The sequence below is a fragment of the Neovison vison genome, chromosome 6 (genome assembly GCF_020171115.1).
Source record: "Neovison vison isolate M4711 chromosome 6, ASM_NN_V1, whole genome shotgun sequence".
Lineage (NCBI taxonomy): Eukaryota > Metazoa > Chordata > Mammalia > Carnivora > Mustelidae > Neogale > Neogale vison.
This window is the reverse complement of record NC_058096.1, coordinates 114,350,732-114,374,073: the sequence shown is the minus strand read 5'-3', so window position 1 is coordinate 114,374,073 and position 23,342 is coordinate 114,350,732. Positions and strand designations below refer to the sequence as shown.

The 23,342-nt window shown below is 42.3% G+C and overlaps 1 protein-coding gene across 3 annotated transcripts in view; it reads left to right on the top strand.

Moving 5' to 3' along the window:
* The window catches only part of FGF12 (fibroblast growth factor 12), a 556,671-nt gene that overhangs the window by 279,422 nt on the left and 253,907 nt on the right, over window positions 1-23,342 (top strand). The window contains exon 1 of one of the 3 annotated variants that reach the window (XM_044252006.1): window positions 13,361-13,574. The exons of the other annotated variants lie outside the window; for them this stretch is intronic. Coding sequence (XP_044107941.1) covers window positions 13,376-13,574 — 199 coding nt within the window. The 5' untranslated portion in view covers window positions 13,361-13,375. Of the gene's footprint in view, window positions 1-13,360; window positions 13,575-23,342 lie in introns of those variants that run through there. 3 annotated transcript variants of the gene reach the window in all.

Below are 23,342 nucleotides of genomic sequence, written 5' to 3'. Positions count from 1 at the left end.
AGAAGGACCAAGTGCGAACCAAAACTGGGAGACTTTAGCTGCTTCAGAGTGTCATTGGGATTGGGGTCATTTATCCTCAGGAGAGTCTTTGCTACTGTTACTAATGTCCTTTCTCTTTCAAGTAAGTGGTCACGTTGAAAATATCAGGGCATTTTTGATTATATGCTACCTTTCTTGTTTAGAGTCCCTAAAATCGAATGTTACTCCTGGTTCCAGAACCCTTCGAAAAGTAACCTTCCATTGGAGGCTCAAAAATGTAATGATCATCTGTTGTTCTTTTTAAAATTCCTCATTTTATAGAGGAGTAAAACTGATACATAGAGGGTAAATGACCTTTCTATGGTCACGTAGTTTTCTTCTCAAAATTATCACCCAGTGGGACACATACTTACTCTCCAATTTTGAAGATAACACTAACACTGTGTGTACAGTAAGTTAAAACTTGCCAATCAGTTAACAAGATGGTGGCCTTTCCAAATCCCTGACTTCAAAAATATGACAACTGTCTATCCACCATCTACTATCTCTCCATCTTTGGTCTTGTGTTTTGGAACACTGACTTGAGAAATCATTTTGTAAGTATTTTTCTCAGTTTATACTAAGTTTTCTCAAATTGGTTTTGAGTTTTCCAGAGTTGTGATTCTCCTTTTTCTTTCTAAAAAAATGAAATCAAAGATACTATATTAAAAGCTGTGAATGTGTACATAGATTTAAATATGTCCTTCTTTCTACCATAAATTGAATCTCCAGATTTCTCTATGATTACTGATAGTAAAAATGGTAGATCTTGTAGCAGACAGTTGCAACTGGGGGCCAAAAACTGTTTACTTTTCGTATTCTCCATTATGACCCTAACAGTTTGTTAGAAAAGACCTTCTGTGCAGAGAACCTTCGTAGAGTTCCTAATCCTCTACTTTGCCCTCCTAATCATTTCCATTTGGTTCTCTGTTCACCTTTAAGCTGTTGGCTTTTGGTTACTTTAAAGACTCTTACTTCAAATGGGATCTTTCTGACACTGGAATCAAAAACGGCCAGTGACTATCCTTCACAGAAACCGCTATAGTTTTGACTAACATCATAGGGGCTTTTGACACTGACCTTTCCTGGGGAACTTTCCTCACTTGCATTTTTATATGTTCATGTTTTCTTTTCCTTACTCTAGAACCCTATACCTCATAGGAATATGATAATTTAACCACTCAACTGATAAGAGGCAACCCTTTAATCAGCTATGCCATATTAATATACCATATAAAATAACTGTTAGCCCGATGCTTTCTTCACAGGTCTATCTTGATATGCTTTCCATGACTGTCTCCTTGAATCTTGCATCTTGCTCCATTCTACCGTCATTTTTTTTTTTTACTAGCAATCAGTTTCATCATTCATTCATCCTTACCTTTTTACGTTCTGAAAATAAAGGTTTGCCAAGTATTGCCTTGTTGCAGCCTGTAGTCCTTCTGATTCATTCTTCTCCCCAGCAATGCTGACTGTAACCATTTTATGGACTATGTATCTCAGCTCTTGGAACCATCCTCTTGTGGTATTGCTCTTAGTTGAATGTCTCTGATGATGGGAAGCTCACTTCCCCATTTTGTGAAGCCATCTATTTCATCGTTGGTCTACACTTTCTTATACACAACTGCTTAACTGAATCCAAGTTTGCCTCTGGATGCACAGGATGTCTCTTTCTTTTTTTCAAAAAGAACTTATTAAGACAGTTGATGATAGACATCACTTTCTCCAGTTTTTCTTTCCTTGGCTCTAGTTATTTAACGAGTGCTTCAAATGAGACCATGAGCATCAGGAAACAAATAGTCTGGTTGCCTCTGACTTAGATTCTGAGTGGTCTTCTTTCATAGTTATCTTAACTTTTTCGATAGTTCAAGAATAAATAGTCCCCTTATTAATTGACTTTGTGGATTTATTACCTAAAGACTAGTCATGGTTCAAAGTAAAAGGCATTAGATTTGTCTAAAATTAATAAGGACTCTGTAAGGAACACCCAGTGATTGCTTGACTGAAATGAAAACAGCAGTTAATATCAGACACTATTGAAGGACAGTGTGTAACAGAGGAAATCCCAATGTGGAGAGTCATTTGCAACTAACTTCTAGATAACATGATATGATTTACTCTCCAGGGTCCACAGCTCCAGACCGGTGTCTTAGCACACCCAAGAGATTGTTTTTCTGTATAGTTTCTGGCCTGATTGTCTTTCATAGAGCATCTCTCCCCTTGACAGTCAGAACGGCCATGGGCTTGGGTGGATTGCTCAAAATCCAGTGACAAGAAAGAAAGGCATACTGTCTTCTTGGAGCTTTAAATGGAACTTCTTATGCCTAAGTCTTTCTCTCTCTCTCTCTCTTTTTTTAAGATTTTATTTATTTATTTGACAGACAGGGATCACAAGTAGGCAGAGAGGCAGGCAGAGAGAGAGAAGGAAGCAGGCTCCCTGCTGACAGAGAGCCCAATGCGGGCCTCAATCCCAGAACCCTGGGATCATGACCTGAGCCGAAGGCAGAGACTTTAACCCACTGAGCCACCAGTTGCCCCATGCCCAAATCTCTTTTATCTGATGCCTGAAACTGTGAATTTTGACTCACTTTAGAGAATAACCCTTCCCCTCAGGAGAGTGGTGTGGGTTTATAGTAGGATTTTATCAAGGTAGCATTATCAATAAATAGTAGTTCAGTGTCTGTGTTTGATGTACAAAGGGGATAAGGGGAACACATTCCCAGATTAGGACTCGGTGTTTTCTACTATAATTATCAGACATTTGTTTTCTTTCTTTCTTTCTTTCTTTCCTTTTCTTTCTTTTCTTCTTTCTTCCTTTTTTTTTTTTTTTAATTATTGCTACTACTTAAATGATGCTATCAGGGACTCAAGGTGATACCACTATTAATAAAAGTATGCCTAAGGTTTTCTTTAAGGTAAAATTTGAGACTATTCTTACTCATCCTGAACATTTATTACTTTCAAGTTAAAATTAAATCAGTACACATTTACAGATATCTGCTCTACTCAAAGTACTGGATCCTTACAAGAACAGAAAATCAAAGTCATGATTCCCTTTCCCAAATTCTATTTCTAATTTTATAAATCGATCGTACTTAAAATACTTTTTAATAATGAAGTCCCGTTATTTTAGTCAACGTTCCTTCCCTGCCTTTTGTCCTCAGCAAATAATAAATGCTTCTAGTTACTTATCTTTTAAAGGCCAGCTATGGCTATTTCCTTGTCTTGTGCACTTTTAGAGATGGGAGAAGAACTGTCAAAATGCGGAGGAAGGAATGGAATCTCTTCTCCCTTACTGTGTTCTTAGCATATTCAAGCAGCCAGAAAGAATTTCCTAGCTACTTTTAAAGAAGTCTCTTTGCTTATGGTTTCTAGCTGATTACCTTATTTATGCATTATCTAGAATAGGCTGATGACCTCATGAACTCTCTTCTAGCTCACACTATAAGTTTAAATACTAGTATCCTATCCAAAACACAAATATTATTACTCCTTCTTGTTTTAAATACTGTTTTTGTTTGGTTTGTTTGTTTTTAGAGAGTGAGAGGGAGGGAGAATCTCAAGCAAGGTCCACACCCAGTGCAGAGCCTGATGTAGGGCTTGATCTCATGACCCTGAGATCATGACCTGAGCTGACATCAGTGATCAGATGCCACCCAGACACCCCTTGTTTTAAATACTGTTTAAAAAATACAATTTAAAAACATCATCTTTATACAATAATCTTATCCCTTTCTAGGTAACTGAACACCGAAATGCACATCCATCTATGTATCTATTTTGGCTTATATTTCATAAACACACAGTCATCTACACTAATGTCTCCTTGATTTCATCTTGCATATCCTGGATTACTGGGCAAAATTATGCACAGGGGAATAGAGTTTTATGTGAAAAATATTTTTAAGTGAATGAGAATTTTACTAAATGTTTTCATTAACTACTAAGCAGTTCTTAAATATTTTCTGTTTGCCTCCCCAGTATTCTGAAAGGAAGCTTGCTAAATATTTTTTACTTTTGTTTTGAGCAATTTTCCTTATCTTAAAATGTGAATTTAGATTTTTAGATGAAAGGTGCTATATTTCAGGGTGCCTGGGTGGCTCAGTAGATTAAGCATCTGCCTTCAACTCAGGTCAAGAATCCAGGGTCCTGGGATTGAGCCCCTTCCCCCAGGGCTTCCTGCTCAGTGAAGAGCCTGCTTCTTCCTCTCCCTATGCCCCTCCCTCCTGGTTGTGCTCTCTGGAAGGCTCCTGTGGGTTCTCTCTCAGATAAATAAATAAATAAATAAATATTAAGAAGAAAAAGAAAGGTGCTGTATTTTCATCCAGCCAGCCACCTACTCATCGACTTATCAATTTACTTGCTCATTTATTCATTCACTCATGCATACTTTTCTTTGTTTTAAAATTAGTGTTTTTTCCAATATATTATTTTAATTAATCTAGGTCTTATATAGTAGTCATAGTACAGGCAAATAAACTTAGGCTCAGGAAAAATTATTTACTCTTTATGAAAATACAAATTATTTACTCTAAATTATATATCCTTTCTGCTTTACATTTTATTTTTAGAGAATTCTAAAAATTTAGGACTAGAAATGACCTTACTGGTCACCCTATCCAAACTCCCGTTCCATCTTCTGATAGTTTTCCCTAACCGGTTTGTATATTTCAGTTATTTCCAATAGAACCATACTCCATATCAAATACCTATGAGTACAGGACCAGTGGGATCTTTCACTAATTGTTATTTTCATAGCACCCAGTGCTTAGTGCACACAGTGGACAAAAATAAGAATTTCTTATAATTTTGATAATACAGTTTGAGTGTCAGTCATTTGCTGGGTGCTGTAAGAGACTGCTATTTCAACGAGATCCAGTCCCTGAAAATTTGGGATCGGATCTAAAATTAGAAATGAGAGCAACTAGGAATGGTCCATGGAGAAAGCAGCTCAGTAAAGATGGCTGACAGCATGGATGTGAGGATTGTCAAGCCATTAAAGTCATTGTGATCATATTCTGAGAGTTTAAATATTGAGTACTTACTTTATTTGATGTCTTTGGTCTGTCTTTTCCTTATTGTTACGTTCTTTCTCTTCTGTGAGAGTGAGTGTATGTGTGTGTATGAATGTGTGTGACACACAAACACAGACACAGAGAGAGAGAGAGAAAGAGAGAGAGACTGAAAAAGAGAAGGATTGAAAGAGGTCACAGCTAAGACTATAGACCTAAGTATGGGAAATGGGGGTTGCTCAGGGCAGAAATCTAGGTACAATGTTCCCTCTCAGGCTATTAGATTTTAACAGATGGGTTGAATTTAGACAGATAAGTTTAAAGGGCTGTGATACAGCAAAATGATCAACTTGGAGATATGGAAGCTACCCCTGAGTTAGCAGAGTTTGTTTTTTTATATAAGAATAAGTGTTTCATTTTTAACTTAAGATGGATAAATGGATGCATTTATTATTTCATTGATAAACTTATTCAATAATTTATTGAGCACCTGCTGTATACTAAATGCTATTTTAGGCACCAGAGATAGGAAAATAGACAAAGTAGACAATCTCCTTGTCCTTATAGGTTTTATATTCTTATGGGGATCTTCCAGCTACATTTCCCTTCTAGAAGGAAGAGGTATCACTGGATCAGTGACAGTAGAAATTAGAAAGGGGCTAAAATGATGGTGGATACGGGCTTTCTAACATCCCCAGTCCAGCTGAGAAGGAAAATAACCAAGTGCCAACTATGAGGTTCAAGCCAAACCAATGTCTACTATTTAGGAACAGGAATGGAATAAGTGTAAATTTATCCTCTTATAAAATTTTTCTGTATCCTATTTTGATTTAGTTTCCCTATAACTTTCTTAAGCAGCTCAGCTGAAGTCACTGAACAAAAGAGGAGGCCATACTCTCAGAACCAAAGGGTATTCTTCTCTCATGGCCAAGGATGAGAACGCCACCCCCTTAGCTCCAGGGCCTAGAGAGAAGCACAAGCTGCAGAACGAGAAGACATGGGACACTTTGGTCCCTTCCCGTCCAATATCAAGTGTTTTCTTCAAGGTCATTTACCAGATGTGAAGCTCTGCTAGTGAGTATTAGAGGTTAGTGGATGGAAGGCAATTTAACATTCCCAATTTTTTTATCTGTGATCTTAGTTAGGATGTGAGAGACATTGAGATCAGAAGGCCTGGATTAAACTCCTAGATCTTCACTCATCTGTTGTGTGACCTTGGGGGATGTCATCACTTATGAGAGTCTTAGTTTGTCTGTAAAACTGGGTTATTACTTTTCCCTTAACTTTCCTCTCAAGGTTGTTGGGAGTCTCATTGAGTTAGTACACGTGAAGGCAATTTCTAAGCAGTAAAAGACTACGTAAATGCAAGTGACGTTTGCTTTCTTATTTTATCAATTTTATTACATGATTATAATTGTGCATGGTATCGTGTTTTTATTGACAAACAGTGTAACACAGAGGATTAATGGGAAGCTTTGGAAATAAATTCCGTGTGTTAGATTTGAACTCTACCAATTCTTAACTGGGTGACCTTGATTAAGCAACCGAACCTCTTTGTGCCCCAGTTTCTTCATTTATAAAATGAGGATAATGACAGAACTTACCTCTTAGGGTTCTTATGAGGATTCAATGTGTCCCGAACTGCAGCGCACTTAGAACTGCAGGGTGCTTAGCACTGGCTCACATTCGTTGTATCTTCTATTTCTCCTCAAAACAGACATTCCTCGAAACATTGATAATTTCTCTACTTGGGCAATAAGGATACCACCCCCGATCTGTGTCACGTAGAAGAATTAAATCTATTGTCTTTCCTATTTTGAGAAATGACTAAAACCAGACAAACATAGAACATGTAACAAATCAGTTGTTGAACTACTGGATAAAGAACCATAAATAAATTTGTTGTATAAAGGAATCTACAAATTATTAGAAAGTCGTTGTTTATTTGCTTTTGCCAACCTATTTTCGCCAATACATCTGGCAGAGAAAAGCAGAAGCAAATGGAAATACGGCTCCTACATGGATTAAAATTCATGGAGAAAAGGTCTTCTGCCTGTCAAGCTTGCTGTGTCAGAGCCCTGTGAGCTCATAGTCACCGAGCTTTGAGTCAGGGGCCGGATCTTAGAGCAGAATGGTACATGAGCAGAGAGAGCTACACTCCTTTCTGTTCCTAACAGGGAAGGACATTGACAATTTTCCACTGATGAAAATTTTGTTTGCCATTACAATGTCAAGGTTAATCATTCATTTCAAGTAGATCCAGCCTTCATTAAATACATCAGGTCCAGGAGTGAATGATGATGTATATGAATCACAAGGTAAGTTTTCCTGTTTGGGGATGTCTGGGTTTTATAGCAGGGACTTGATTTAAGTGGATATTTTAATAACAGCAAGCTCATTCTAATACTTTACATTATTATCACATCTTCTCTGAGCCTTGCAGCAGCCCCGTTCCATAGGTACTGCTAGTGTCATGATCACTGACCTGTCTTGCAAATGTGTTTTAGACAGATTAAATAACTTGTTTAGGAGCATACAGCTGGTAGGTGATTAAGAGTCAGATAAGATCGTGATGGCGTGTCCTGTAAGTTTGTTGAGGGCAGGAAGACTGTAGAGGATGTATCGAGTTCCCCTTGGTAACTGAAGCAGAGCCTTGGATGTACTCTGTGCTCAATTTAAGGTTTCAAGTGAATGACTACAGTGGTCCTCAGAGTTTGATGTGGGAGTTAGAAGGCTTGGTATGTGAATAAGAGAAAGACAATGTAATGTTCTGTGTTTTTTCCTTTCAAAATATGGAGATGATGAAGACTGTTCATGTTTTGTTTGCTTGAGTGGAGGTCAGAAATATAAAATACAACTCCATAATTGTCCTTTCAATGTGTATCTGGCAACTTCCTCCAAAGTAGTTAAAACTGCTTCCACCCGTGATGTCTTCAGAATTGCAAAGGTAAATATGCAAGTTGTTCTTACAAAGAAAGATGGCATAAAAATTGAGGTATTTTTATTTCTGAGATATTGCCCTTTAAAAAACCAGATTGTTTTACCTAAATTATCAGTAGGCTGATTTAATCTCATTCCTGATGCCAAAATGCAAGGATACTGAAATGCCCTTATAACTGTAGAGAAGATTTCTGACCTTTAGTGGCCTGGTAGGAAAGTTATGAATTTTGGGGCGCCTGGCTGGCTCAGTGGGTTAAGCCTCTGCTTTCAGCACGGGTCACGATCTCAGGGTCCTGGGATCGAGCCTTGCGTTGGGCTCTCTGCTCAGCTGGGAGCCTGCTTACCCCTCTCTCTCTCTCCCTGCCTCTCTGCCTGTGTGATTTCTCTCTGTCTAATAAATAAATAAAATCTTAAAAAAAAAGAATACTTAAGAGTTGGTAAACAAAATGCCACAGGAACAGGTTTCAGGGTGTTTAAAACAAACAAACAAACCTAACTTAAGCAATGCTTCTTTTTTTTTTTTTTTCAATTTATTTATTTTCAGAAAAACATTATTCATTATTTTTTCACCACACCCAGTGCTCCATGCAAGCCGTGCCCTCTATAATACCCACCACCTGGTACCCCACCCTCCCACCCACCCCCCCCGCCACTTCAAACCCCTCAGATTGTTTTTCAGAGTCCATAGTCTCTCATGGTTCACCTCCCCTTCCAATTTACCCAAATTCCCTACTCCTCTCTAGTGCCCCTTGTCCTCCATGCTATTTGTTATGCTCCACAAATAAGTGAAACCATATGATAATTGACTCTCTCTGCTTGACTTAGGGTGCATGGATCCTAGATAACTTCTCAAAGGTCCGGAGACTTACCTCTTCCTCTCCTTGGGGAAATGGAGTCAATAAAGTAAAGGATGCTGAGGATGACTTCCAGGGCTAAGCAGCTGCACAAGTACTCTGACAACAGCTGCAGGAGTGCAAGTGCCCGAGTAGTCTTTGTTGTCTAATCGAATCGGAAACACTGCTTTCTTTTAATAGAGATCTAAAGACAGGAATAGTGTCACTCTCAGAAAGCTCCCATTTGTTGTTTTGATTTTGTTCCTTAAATGCCTGACTTGATGCTGGCATGTCAAGACAGAGAGGAGAACTTCAAACACGTGTTGTCTGCATTTTCATCTCCTGCCCCATCCACCCTCTTCCGTCCTGTGCCACTGCACTGGTTACCCTCTGCGTCAGAACATCTTCATTTCCCGTAGACCTACAGAAAAAACCCAACACAGTCAAAGATTAGAAAACACCCATCCTCTTCCCAGACTCTTCTTTTGGGGGGTTGGGTGGGGTGGGCGGTGGGAATACCAGGACTGCAATTTGATAGAAGTGCTAGATTTGGAGAGTCCGAGTTGATTTCTTCCTTCTAGTATTACCTACATTGTGTGTGTGTGTGTGTATGTGTGTGTGTGTAAAACTCAAGCTTTGACATGTGAAAAACTTGTTAAAAACTCAAATTCCTGGCCTCTTCTCAGAGACTTGTGCTTCACGTTCTGAGAAACCATCAGGAATCTGCATTTAAAAAAAGCATCTCAGAAGAGTATCATGCATTTTCTTAAAAAAAACAAACAAACAAAAAAAACAAACAGTCATCATCTCTTTCACTCGTTTGGCATTTTCCAGTTTTCAAAATGCTTGCACATACATATTCAGTTCTGTGAGGTAGATGGGACTGATTATTCTCATTTTGAGGATAAGAAACTCCAAGTTTAGCAATGATTTCCTCATGGCCTCACTACACACCCCTCGCTTGCCCATCTCCCTGTATTCCTCACCTTAGCTGACCTTTTTCCTTTTGAGTGTTGAACTGCAGGAGGCCAGGAACCCCCAAAGCCAGCCCGTGCTATCTGTGTCTGCTTTCCTCAAGAACGAGACAAGTCTTCTGGTAGCCAAGGAAGGAAAATGATTTTATTGTGAACATTTCCCTAATTGACAGTGTCACTAATTGATTTTAAGTAATTCTTCTTGCCCTATTGGGATGCATTTTCAAAAATGTATTCAGCTTCAGTTTTGGAGAAGAGATGTGTGTGTGTGTGTGTGTGTGTGTGTGTGTTTGCGTGTGTCTTTTTCACCTCTCTTGTTCTGCATGGTTAGAATCCCAAGTTCACTGTCCTTATTCAGTCACATTGACTGCTTGCAGGGGATTGTGTTCTGTGTAGAGAGTTGGGATTCCCCCCTCTCAGGGTTCCTTGCTTGTTGAATCCTCCTCCTAGCTGTGGGGCTCATAAAGCCCCTTATGTCTGTGTTATGTCCAGCAGCACCATGAAATACCCAGGCCCCCAAACACCGTAGGGTTGTTTGACACAGTCAAACAGAGGCCTCAGTCCTTCTCCTTGAATCTCTGCTAGGTTTTTGCCCACATCTGGAGAGTTTCTGCCGCCACTTCTCAGGATCCCCTATCCATTTCTAGTAGCTTCCAGGTCTGCGTGTTCCTTGCCCTCTATTAGGAAGTTTTGAACATATATGTGTTTCTCTTGGAAATCATCCATTTAATCTTCTGGCTCTACCCGTGATGCTTAGTGGAGAGACAGAAGGGGCAGGGTTATCTGAAGACAAGTTGAAGAGAGATTATAAGTGTAACTAATAGTCACATCCAGACCATAGCACAAATGGAAGGTGATTACTTCTTTACGTTTCCAAATCTTTCATGCTGCCTTTCAACTTGGGTGACAACATTTTCTCGCTGAGTTTTCTGTAACGCCCGTCTGCCATCACAAGCATCCTGGAGACCTGACTGCACCCCAGAGCTGGTTGTTGACTGCCCTTGCCCACAGTCACCCTCTCACCCCTCCCGCATTCTCCTCTCTGTGCAGGGTGCTCACTTGATCCCTCTTTTTAAGGGTAGAACCTGCTCTGCAGCTTTCTAGATAGAACCAAGAAAACTGGGTTTCAAGGATGCAGAAGCACTTCATCCTGTTACAAAATGAGCTGAAGGTGGGGCTCAACATGAGGGCCCAAAAGGTCATTGTTACTTTCTGTAGTGTCCACTTCCTGCCTTCCTTAACAGAGAATTCTGTGTGCTCCAGCTTGTGGGAGAGAGGGCGGCTGCTTTCCCTCAGCTCCTTCTCTCCTAACCCCTTCTTTGTGCACTCAGGGTCCTTTAACCGGCCCGTGGTTGTGTTTTTCTCTTGGGGGAGGGATGGGACAGAACAGACCCGAGCTGCAGTTCCTTCACTCTGCCTCTGAGAATTTCTCATCCAAACCTCAATCACGTAGGATTGCGTAGAGAGGAGAAAAGGGGAAAGACGGAAGACGGAGAAGGGGGAGAGGGGTGACGGGAGGGAGGGAGAAGAGAGTCTGGGAGCAGAGGGCGCCCGGGAGGGGAGGAGGACCCGAGCGCGCAGCGCTTCCCTGCGCTCCGGGAGCCCGACCCCCGGCCCTACCCCACCAGGGCGCTGTCAAGCCCTTGGGCGGGTGGGCGAGCTGTGCCAGAGATACTCCGGCGACCGCCGGCTCTTCATTCCACCCTCCGTCTCCGTGGCTGTCGTCCCCGCCTAGAGTTTCCTGCGGCGCTAGCGCTCCAGCGGAGCGAGCCTGCTGGGCGGCGGCGGCGGCAGCGGCGGCGCCCGGGAGCCAGTGAGGCTCGGCGCGCCCAGAGCCTTTGCCCATGAATGGGACTCCGCCCTGAGCGCCCCCTCTGGGGCCTGGGGAGGCGGCGGCGCGGCGGCTGGGGGCGCCCCGCTACCCCGCAGCTCTGAGCGGCCACCCGCGCAGCAAGTTGGGCGAGTTGGCGGCAGCCCGCACCTGCTCCCTGGCCTTGACCCCAGAGTCTGCGTCCGGCTCCGGGGGCGCGCTCGACAGCCTCCAGCCGTCGTACCAGACGGCCTGGGGGCCCCGCCTGCACTCCCAGCGCCAGACCATGGTGGGCAGCTCCGGGCCGGAGCCGCAGCCGCCTCGAGCCGACGTCGCCCGCAGCCAGCCCCCGCCCCGCCCGAGCCGACGCGCGGGGGTTCGCAGCGCGCCGGTCACTTCCTTCCTCGGCCGGGATGGGCTGCGCGGGAGCGAGTGATCAGCCTCGCGTCCGGCGGGTAATCCCCATCTGATCTGCTGCCTGCGAGCTGCGGACTGCCGGGCCGCGTGATCCTGGGGGGCCCGGGCACCGCGGCGATGACCTGATCCCGAGCCCACCAGGGCGCCCCCTTCTTCCCTCTTCCCTCGCTCCCTCTGAGCCTGTGCGGAGACCGGCTCCGTGCGGCGGCACCGGGCGGACCATGGCGGGGAGCTCGAGTTAAGGCGTGTGGGCGCCGAGCTGGAGAGGACACCTTCGGCATCGCTGCCTTTTGAGGGGGCTTATTTAAACTACTGAGTCATTCCAGATTTAGGATTCCCTAAATAATCACCAACTGTGCCCGTCTTGTGCCAGAAAGCGAGCAGAAAGAGCAAGAGCGCCCGCTCTTGGGACCCCGCGCATTCCCGGCGCTCGCCTCTCGCGGGTTTCTCCCCGAGGGGTGCTTGGCCCTCGAGGATCTCCCTCCCTCCGTCCCTCCCTCCTTCCCCGTCCCTCCTTCCCTCCTCCTCCCTCTCCTCCCGCTCTGATCGCAGCGCTGCTGGCGGGGAGTCGCGCGCACCGCAGCTGGAAACAGCTGCCCCCGCCCCGCGCCCCTACCCCGACTCCGGCTCACCGCTCCCACTTCACGCCTCTCGGAATTCCAGAACTCCGGCGGCCGGCCTCTGGAGAACCGCAGCCGGCGCGATGCATTCCGTAGACCTCACCCAGCCGGGACGGACCTCCTAATCTCCAGAACTGCGGGCCGCAGGGAGTTAAATTGCTGCCTTCCTCTCCTTCTCTCTGGCGGTTGGTGGCTTGTTTTCTAAAGGAACGTTTTATTCACTTTTTAGTATTTTCTACCGGGGGCTCGCTACCCGCCTCGGTCCGGACTCTGCTTTCTAAACGGGTTTTATATGTATGTATGTGTAGATATACTTTGGACACCTTACAACGCTTGCGCCTCTCCAACGGGGGCACGGCTTGTTGTTTTGGACATCCTTCTTACCCTTCCACTTGGTACTCTGAACGCAGTGTGACCAAACTCCCCACTGCCCCTCGGATGCGGATCGCCGTGGGGTGCAAGTTTGGGGTGCAAGAGTCTAGTTAACTGGAAGGCCTGGGACCGCCCCGCCCCCGCTGCCAGCGGTTGGGAAGTTTACATCTGGATTTTCACACATTTTTTCGCCACTGCCCAGACTCTGACTAACCTTGTGGGCGTCGGGTTTTCCGTACTGCAGCCTCCTCAAATATTAGCACTGCCTCCCCGCGCCTGCCCTGTCCCTCCAGGCCGCCGAGGTCCTGCCCTCACCCCGGTGGAGCGCGATCCCGAGGGCGCAGTGGAGCCCAGGGCCTGGGGCCCGCGCTGAGCAGCTATGGCTGCGGCGATAGCCAGCTCCCTGATCCGGCAGAAGCGACAGGCGAGGGAGTCCAACAGCGACCGGGTGTCGGCCTCCAAGCGCCGCTCCAGCCCCAGCAAAGACGGGCGCTCCCTGTGCGAAAGGCACGTCCTCGGGGTATTCAGCAAAGTGCGCTTCTGCAGCGGCCGCAAGAGGCCAGTGAGGCGGAGACCAGGTCAGTAGAAGCCCAGGCGGTGGGCTCCCCAGAGCTGACACCTCTCTACCCTTTTGCAAAGCACCTGGGGGCACCCACCAAAGGGAACCAGGATCCCCCATTCTGGCCCCCTTCTCCCTTAATTTCCAGACGTCTCTCTCTCAGTCACCCTCTGTCAGTTAATAGCTTCTTGTCCCATATTCAGGATAACACTTTGTATCTCGATGAAACCACAGTTTGACTAAGATGAGAGCTACATGTATAGATGCTCCTGGTCCCATAAAGCCTGTAGAATCCTTGAGGCAGCGACCATCTCATTCATAGTCTCTCTCTCATCCATCCATTTATCCATACATAGAGTGCTTATACTGCCTGCCGAGGACCCTAATGTAAATAAGCCTTCTTCCCTCTATCTCCCATAACGTTTAGCATAGTTCTGGACACAGACACTTAGTAGACACCAGATGAATTTAATTTTTTTCTTTTTCAAACTCTTCCCCCAGGAACACATGATATTGCATCTTTCAGACATTCCGATGGATTCTCACTTCCCCGCTTTCCTGCATGCCCCTTCGCTTCCTTTTACACAGACTTTTTTCCTATTCTCTTCCTCCAGGACTCTCCTGGTTTCCCAGATTCTGCTCATTAAGTTTTCTGCCCCATTGCTCCGATCCTTTGCACACTCACTTTCTTTTGGGACATTAAGGAAACAACATAGTATCTGCAGTTTGGCCTAAGGGAGTGTGAAAAGAACCACAAAACTTTGGACTTATCAGAGATTTTCTTGTTAAGGCCCTTCTGAAGTTGATTCTCCTCTTTGTAAACTCACATGGTTGGTCTCCATTGTGATCTTTATTTACAAAGGGAAAGTGGATACCTTGAGTTTCAGGGTGCTTATTCCCACCTCAAACCAGGCCACCTTGAGAGAATGAAAGCGAAATTGCCCAGATTTGTCCTTCCACCAGGCTTTGTTGACCCTCTCTGGGTGTGGCCTTCTGGGTCCTTTGCAATCTGGAGGTACTCTCCTCTTGGTGTGGTCAACTGAAAGGAAATACGGCCTAGAAAGCTTGCTTAGAGATCATTTGACTGGTTTAGGTTAGCATCTTTGCAATTCTGTGATGCACTCTTGGGTTCCAGGAATGAAACATGGGCTAGGGTCATTGGGTTGAGGAAAACATTTGGAAAGTGTGGATCAGTGAAGCTCAGAATTAGCTTAGAAATTTACGGTTAAGTCTTATGAAGAAACCATCTCATTTTCATTTTTCCCATGGGTTTTCATGACACGAGTCACTTCACAATAGACTCCTTCTCTCTGTGTTGTTGATCAAATAATAAATTTCGGGAGTAAACGAAAAGATCATGATCCCAAGGCAAGAGCTACTAAATCTCTTTCAGTTTACATACAATTGATCTAGCCTACTAATTTCATAAAGTGAAGCTTTCTATGAAATCTAGGGTTCAATATTTATAGAATATATAATTCTTTTAGGGGAAAATAAAATCCCTTGTATTGTTGTGCAGGGATCATTTGGGGGTCACCTTCTCTAAGGGCTTATGTGGTCTAAAAGGAACTTCAAGGTTCTGAATTCAATGTAACTCTTATATTTCAGTCATTGAAGTATGTTTTGTATTCCAGTTGAGATAATTAAGTGATAATTGTGAATAGATCCCTCAGCCCCCTCAGTTCTAAACAAGGCAGTAAAAATAATAGGTGGGTGATACTTGTGAATGGATGAGCTGAACTCACTTGATCTTTGTGGAAGTCGATCTGGACATGAACCATTTGCAGGGTTTAATTTTCCATGAGGGACATTACTTCCTGTGGCCCTTTCCTTAGCATCTCACTAGAAAACAGAATTTGAGGGAATTGCTGAGTTTATTGTTTTCTTCAGTGTTCACTTAATTGGCTCCTCTTTTTCATTTACTTAGTGTACATCTTGGAAGAGAGAATCCTGGCTGGTGACCTCTTTTGTTTAGCTAAAGTCTCACAATAATGTGGCTGAGAGATCCCAGGCCCCATGCGAGGCCCATGGGCGTGCATCTGTACACCCGCATTTCAGTCTGGTCTGAAGCTTAGCTTAGAAGAATGGGGGTATGGGATGTGGAAAAAGATTTGGAGAGATGTTAGCGTGCTATTATCGCTACTAACAAAGCCAAATAATTAGTCTGTTGATTTGCTGTCAGCAACCATGATTCACATAGCATGGGATGAGCCTATTTATAGAGAGATAGCGCCTTCCACATCTCAATTCCAGAGAGGATTCTTAAACTGGATTGGGAGGAAGTTGCTAAACACCGAAAAGAAAAGCTATTTGAGGGAACCTGTTTTATAAGCATTTGATGTTACCTTCACGTAATAGTTGAGTTATTCTTAAAATCACTTGCCCTTCTAAGTCATACACTAATGAACTATAAACTGAGTCACAAATGGTAAGAAAGTGGTGAAATGGAATCACTTGACCTGATAAAGAATTTCCACTCTGGAATTCTATTGTTGAGACACACATTCCATTGAGCAGACTCTCCAAGGGAATGAAGCTGAGGCAGTGAAACTAAATCCAGTGTTGGATGGGAAAGGCCACAGTTGTTTTTCTGATTTCATGGCTGATATATTGTCTCTCAATTTCTTGTCTTCGTTCACCAAGTTCTGATATGTATAAGGTTGAAACCTTATAAATACAGTGGAAATATGGAAATCACATAGTCAAGGTTTCAGATTTCAAAATCATGCATGATATTGCGCAATTAAAAGATGAGAGGTGATAGTGCAGGCCTCACATCACACGATTCCAGCGTCATGGTGCACATCAGATGCTTTAATGATGCCGTCCCGGGAGCATAGTGTGGTGGCTTCTCCTGGGATGGTGCAGCAAACGCTTAGATGACAAAAACCTAGAATCAGGGCAAGTTGGTGGTTTATAGAAGGTTATGTAGCTAGATTGCGGCAAATTTGGGACTAGAACTAGATCTCGTTGATTTATCTTGCCTGTGGTCTTCACAACACAACACTGATTAAAGTAGTATAAGAAAACTGGGTGCCCATGGGTGCCTGGGTGGCTCAGGTGGTTGAGTGACTGCCTTTGGCTCAGGTCATGATCCTGGAGTCCCTGGATTAGGCTCCCTGCTGGGTCGGGGTGGGGGGGTCTGCTTCTCCCTCTGAACTTCCCCCTCTCTTGCTCTCTCATTCTCTCTCTCTCTCTCTCAAGTAAACAGATAAAATCTCAAGAAAAAAAGAAAACTGGGTGCCCTCTATTAAAGGATGGAGTAATTTTGTAGATTTTGCATTTGTTTTTACCATTAGGATGGCAGCTGCTGTTGTTACTTTTGTTATTGTTGTTATTATTATTATTATTATTTTGTAATTAGAACAGGAATAGTGCAGAGTACAGGAGGTAACTAGTAGAAAGTGATATAGGATAAATTAGGCACTTAGCATTCTAAAATGACCATCCTATAGCAAGCATGCATTGTAGCAATACACCGAATAGTGAGGACACACAGACAGCGCAGGAATAGGTAGTTCCTTAGACACTGCGTGGATTGTATGTAGCTCTTTGGAAATGAGATGTTGTAGACCTTGAACGAGAAAGTTGACTGAAGTCATCAAACCATAAAAAAGCCTTTAGAACATTTTGTGTTTGTGTACTTTGTGATAAAGAAGGGAGCATTCTTGTGTTGTTATTTGAGTCATTTTTTATGTGTGGAACGTCTGTACAGGCCAGGTCTGCTGAAAATTTTGCTAACATGTTGACACCACTTTTTTTTTTTTTTTTTTGCTGCATTTAGACTGCTAGTATATGCATGTGAACTACACAGGTCATTGATTTCCAACGTTCTTCCTACTTTTGAGTAGAAACACCTGTGCAAGTGGTTGACTCCAAAAGCATTTGTTTTGATTCAAGTTACTGAAGGTAATGGGTAGCATTCACAATCAAGAAAGGAAAAAGTGTTGACTCTACTCCCAACTCTCAGAATGTTGGAGAGGCCATGAACCTTGGACATCATCCAGTATCACTCTTTTATTTTTCAAATGAGACCCCTCTGGAAGGCAGAGTAGAGATAAGCCTAAACCTATGTATTTTATGTGATTTTAACATTTTTATTATTTTTCTATATCATTTAATTCCTTCCTTTAAACCAAAGCAAAAAAATAAAAAGTAAAAAATAAAAGCAATCAGGAAAAATTCCTAGCCTAAAAAACATTAGATATTTTGTATGACTTAAGTATTTGGTTTTCTAGGCCCCTCCCTTTTAAAAGTGATAGAGTGTTTTTACACTGAGTGGGTAAAATAAATCAAATAAGTGGTTATATCTTTTACTAAATTTTGTTGCTTTCATTTATCTTATTTTTCTGAGCCCTTATTTCTGCTTTCATAAAAACTGTGGTTATTCAAAATATTTTAGTATCCTTCCAACTTGTTTTGGTAGATGTATAGAATTTACCAGCACACTTACTCAACATTTTACTGTCAAACACATCCTTTTACATAGATGAAGAAAACATTACAGAAAATAAAAACTTCAGTGAGAAAATTGATGAAAAAGGGGAAATAATGCTTAATCATGGGATCTATGGAACGTAAATTAGATTTTTATAAATTGAAATACTTCTGGTCAATATATAGATCAACAATAGTTTCAGTATGACAGGTGATACTTTACATTTATAGCAAGTACTTTTATTGTATTTTCTTTTTAAAAAGTCTGACAAATGTCTCAACTACAAAATTGGACTAAATAAATGCTATTTGGCTTGATGTCTGTTAAAACAAAACAAAACAAGCTTTTCTCTTTAGAAACCCACCCTAGGATTTGAACTGATTTTGTGTGTGTGTGTGTGTGTGTGTGTGTGTGTTTTAATCCTATTTTCTCTATAGCAGTGCATTCTCCTCAACAAATTAAGTTTCCATTGTAAGAACATTTTAAAATAGCAGGTACTGTGATCTCTTGATTTCTTTCATCCCACAGAGATCTCATCAACCCATAACTCAGATTAAGTCTTTAAAGTTTTAATGAAGTTGATATTCTTGAACAGAATTAGAAAAACAATTGACACGGGAAATGAAGCAGTCTCTGTATTTGAGGAAGAAATAGGAATTTTTTTTTTGAAATAGGAATATTTTGGAAGATCTTTAGAAACTAAAGCTTTGGCTCATAAAATTATATGTAGGAAAAAGTACTGGCCTTTCTAGTATAGCACCACATTGCTTCTGTTCTTGGTGAGAGCATATTTATTCATGAGTACTACAATGTGGATTTGGTTTGGGACATTTGTTAATAATAGTTACTTTTTTCTCTTCTCTTCCTTGAGTGCTTCATCAAAATGTGTTTGCTATTGACTTTTCCTCCTAGAGTTATTATAGATTTTATGAGGACTCTCAAAGACAACCACATTAGACAGAGGCGACCCAGTTAATTTACTACATTTTGGATTCAATCTGATGGCCTACCCCTCAAACCATGGAGTTTTACCTGTTCTCTAAAGAAAGATCCACCATATCTGAAGGGCTCTCAAGCCAAGGCCACCTTCTAAGTGCCTATAAAAAGGAGAAGGCTTAGATACAAAATGTCTGTAAATGAATCCTATATAATGATAACTTTTAACAATAGCAGTTAATTTGACTATATGACTTCAGGATTTACAGTTACTTCACAGCTCTTGCCCCTTTGGTTCCTTATAGCAATTCACTGATAATGGTTAGCCCTGTCTTCGTTATAAGAAAACTATGCTTCAAAGTGGCAGGGGGACTTGTCTGGGTTCCTGGAGGCAGGAAGTGGCTAAGCTGTCACATGACCTCTACTCCCGACCCTGCAGGTCATCTCTCTTTATCTTTACTATCTTGAGCTAAAACGGCTGACTGTGATTGACTCAATTTGACTGTAATCCAGGAAACTCTTCTTGGGCGAGTCAGAGAAAGAGTTCAAGGAAATGGGGCGTGTGATGATAGGTTTGCTTTGCTCTGTGTCTGATCTAGAGCTCCCAGGGAAGATCTCGAGTGAGGAGGAGGCTTGAAGTCCAAAGACTGGTGGCTGGTTATTATGTACTGGTCCCAGGCTCCTGGCGGGGCTGTCTCCCTGCATGCCCCAGAGATGTCAGGGGGTGTCACTTGGGGCACCCAAAGCCTCACTGGGAGACTTGGGTCCAGAGGGGCAGGCTTTCTTGACTCTAAGCGTAAACAATTGCTTCAGATGTTTACGAATGTAAAGAGGTCAATACCAAGGTCAGGAGAGCCCTGTAGGATTTAGTCTGCCCTGTCTTTTCTTGCCTTGGCTTTTCTTGTCTTTTTAGTTACTGTTTAAGTGATGATGTAGCAGAGTGATTATGTACATGGACTTTGGTGTGGGATCTGAATTCGAATTATGGATATATTATTTGTAAGAACTTGAGGCAACGTTGTCAATATCTTTGAACCTCTATTTGCTGATTTGTAAAATGGAGGTATTATCATTTAAGCTGAGTTCTGAAGGATAGGGCAGGCAAAGAGGGATGGAAGAATGTTGAAGGCAGAAGAGAACAACTTTCTTGTGAAGATTGGGGTGAGGGAATTGAGTATAGATTGAATAATGAGAACAAGGGGTACAAGTAATGTTGGAAAACCAAGCAAGGGCTGAGTTGTGAGGGATTTTGTATTTTATTTCATTTAAAAGATTTTATGTATTTATTTGACAGACAGAGATCACAAGTAGGCAGAGAGACAGTGGGGGAAGCAGGCTCCCCGCTGAGCAGAGAGCCCGATGTGGGGTTCAATCCCAGGACCCTGAGATCATGACCTGAGCTGAAGGCAGAGACTTTAACCTACTGAGCCACCCGGGAGCTCCAGGGTTTTTGTATTTTAATCTAGGATCCATAAGAGTCAGAAATAGGGGCTGATATAATGTGACTTGCGTAGTTAAATGGACACTGTGGCTTTGGAGAAGAGAACAAATTGCAGCAGAGCCAGAGTGGGAGTTAAGGAATCAGAAGGAGGCCAGGGTATAAGTCTGGGCCAGCAGTTCTCAGTCTGGTGCAGAGGCCCTGGGAGCTCCTTGAAAACCTTTCAGTGGGTCCACATGTTCAAAATTATTTTCATAATACATTTCCTAATACTGATTATTTACCCTTTTCATTCTGTCACAAGTGTCCAGTGGAGTTTTCCAGAGATTATGTAATATATCCCAATCATTGGGAAAGGTTATTGAAATTTTCCTCCCTTTTCTACCACGTATCTGGGTGAGGCCAAGTTTTCTTTATATTCTTCAACCACAACAACATATTGCAAGAGATTAAATGCAGAAGCACTCTAAGAATCCAGGTGATTTCTGTTAAGCCAGGCATTTAAAATATTTGTAAGCCTACAAACTACTTTTTCAAAAGAAAATTATTTTGGGAATTATAGTTATGTTTTATTTAGACACATTGTATTATTGATATTTAGTGGGCTTATTATTTTTAATAAATAAGTATTTGAAAAATTTTGTTGTAAGTTCTAAACACAGTATGCATTAAATTATATAAGCCACATAAACAGAAGCTTTTGGGAGCGCTCAGTAATTTTGGGGAGTGCAGAAGGATCCTGAGACCGACAAGATTAAGAACCACTGGTCCAGGCTATAGACTATATTGACTTGAAACCTTCTGCCAGTCCCAGATGGTTATGACAAGAAGAGTGGGAGGTAGAATGAGCAAAGCCTGATAGTAGGTAGATTTGAATGAAGAGCAAATAAGGTGCCTGGATGATTCCTGGCTGAACAATTCAGTAGTGAGTGGTACCTTTGCTGAGGTGGAGGGGACCTAGGGGAGAAGCAGGGTTGATAGACATTGAATAATACCATTCCCAAACTACAAAGCACTATAGAATGCTAAGGTGAAAATTTGAGTCATGTCATCATTTATTGTTAATAGTTTTAACTAGGATGAGGATCCTGATTACCCATCTGTATAAGGCTATCTACGGAAAACTTCGATTTTATTAGAGTATTCAACCTCCACCATTGATCTAGAACTACTACCTTGCAAGGGTAATCCTATAAGCAAACACATTTTAGGCAGTGAAAAATATTCAAGACAGTAGAAAGCCTTAGTAATTTTTCTAGTCTTTTAAAATTGAAACAAAATGTTTGGTAGCTAGTGGGCTTCCAAAGACCTTTAACCTGGTTCAGTCCTGAATATGTCCTAAATACGGCTTTTGTATGTGTGGCACATAGATGGATTTCACATGTGAGTTTAAGCCAAGTTCATTGGTCTTTGCACAATCAAGTGAGCCTGAAAAGACAAACTTTGTGAAGTCTTCCTTATTTTATCCGCTCAATGTTAGTCATTTCATTAGTTTGTGGTATTTATGTATCTCCTGGCTCTCTGCTTCTAATCATACTGTAGTTAATGTCTCTTAATTAGAGTTTATGTGTTTATGGTCTTTTTAAATGACTTCTCAGGGGTCAGCAGAGAGCCCTAAGGTCTAAGACCAAACTTGGCTTTCTAGAGGAGAAGAATGACATGAGACAAATGGGATCTGTAGTACAATCACAAATGTTAGAGCTTAGAGATTATATAGGCCAGCAGTTCTCAGCATAGCTGCAAAATGAAATCACCTGTGAATTTTTATACTAATACTGTACACCCAGAAAATCTGACTTACTGTGTCTACCCTGGGGCCCAGGTATCAGTCATCAGTTTTGTTTGCTTGTTTTTAACCTCCTAGGTGATTCTGAAGTATAGCCAGGGATGAGAACCACCAAGTGTTCCAGTCCCATCATTTCATATCTTGTGGTCCTTAAACAAAAGGTCATTATTTTATTCATTAAAGCCTTTAGGAACCATTCATAACCCCTAGAAACACTGTAAACTAAATTATACTTATGATCCTTTCTTTATGCTTATTGTTGAATCTTTCACGTGTTCAGTGGCATCCCAAATCTGCGCCACATAATGTTTGTGTGCTGCTTCTTTCTGGCCAGCATCTGAGCTCCTAAACATAGGAGCTGTGCTCTGTTTCTACTAGTTCTCAGTGCCTAGCATCCTGCTGATGTCACTGTAATTCCTCAGTCACTGGTAAAGAAGTGAGTAAATGACATACAGACTCAATGAATCTTATCTGTACCGCAAGCCCCAGAGGAAGAGGGGTTCTCCTTACTGTCTCCAGTTGTCACAAAAGGATGCTGAGGTCTAGCCAGCCTGGGTGGGGCTCCTCAAATTCACAAGTGTGGTTAGGAGTACATAGATTATGGTTTCAGTTTAGGTTTGTTTTTCGTAGTCTATTTTTTTCCCACTCTGCCAGTACGGAAGTGGACCCACTCACCCTCCATCTTTCCCTCCTTTCCTTCCTTTCTCCCTTCCTCCCTCCCTTCCTCCCTCCCTTCCTTCTTCTCTTTCTCCCTTCTTTTCCCTCTCTTCTCCTTCCCTTCCCTCCTTCTTTCTTTCTTTTTCTTTATCTAAAACATTTTTATTTTTAAGTAATCTGTACACCCAAAGTGGGGCTCAAACTCACAACCCTGAGATCAAGAGTTGCAATGCTCCACCGACTGAGCGAGCCAGGCACCCCTGGACTGGTTCATTCAAAAAAAAAAAAAAACCCAAAAAACCCAGGAAACTCTATGAAAGGACATCTAAAGGCCTTTTTAGCTTGCAAGGTCATTAAATAGCTCCCCTCCCTGCAGGGGAAATAGTCATGACTGGGGACATGACATACTCATCTGCTCCCTGCTTTTTTACTTACACAGGAATTATACAAACTATTTTCCTAGTGTTCTTTTTAGGATGTTCCTAACTGCATCCCATGGTTTAATTACCTGTAATGTGCTATCAAACATAAC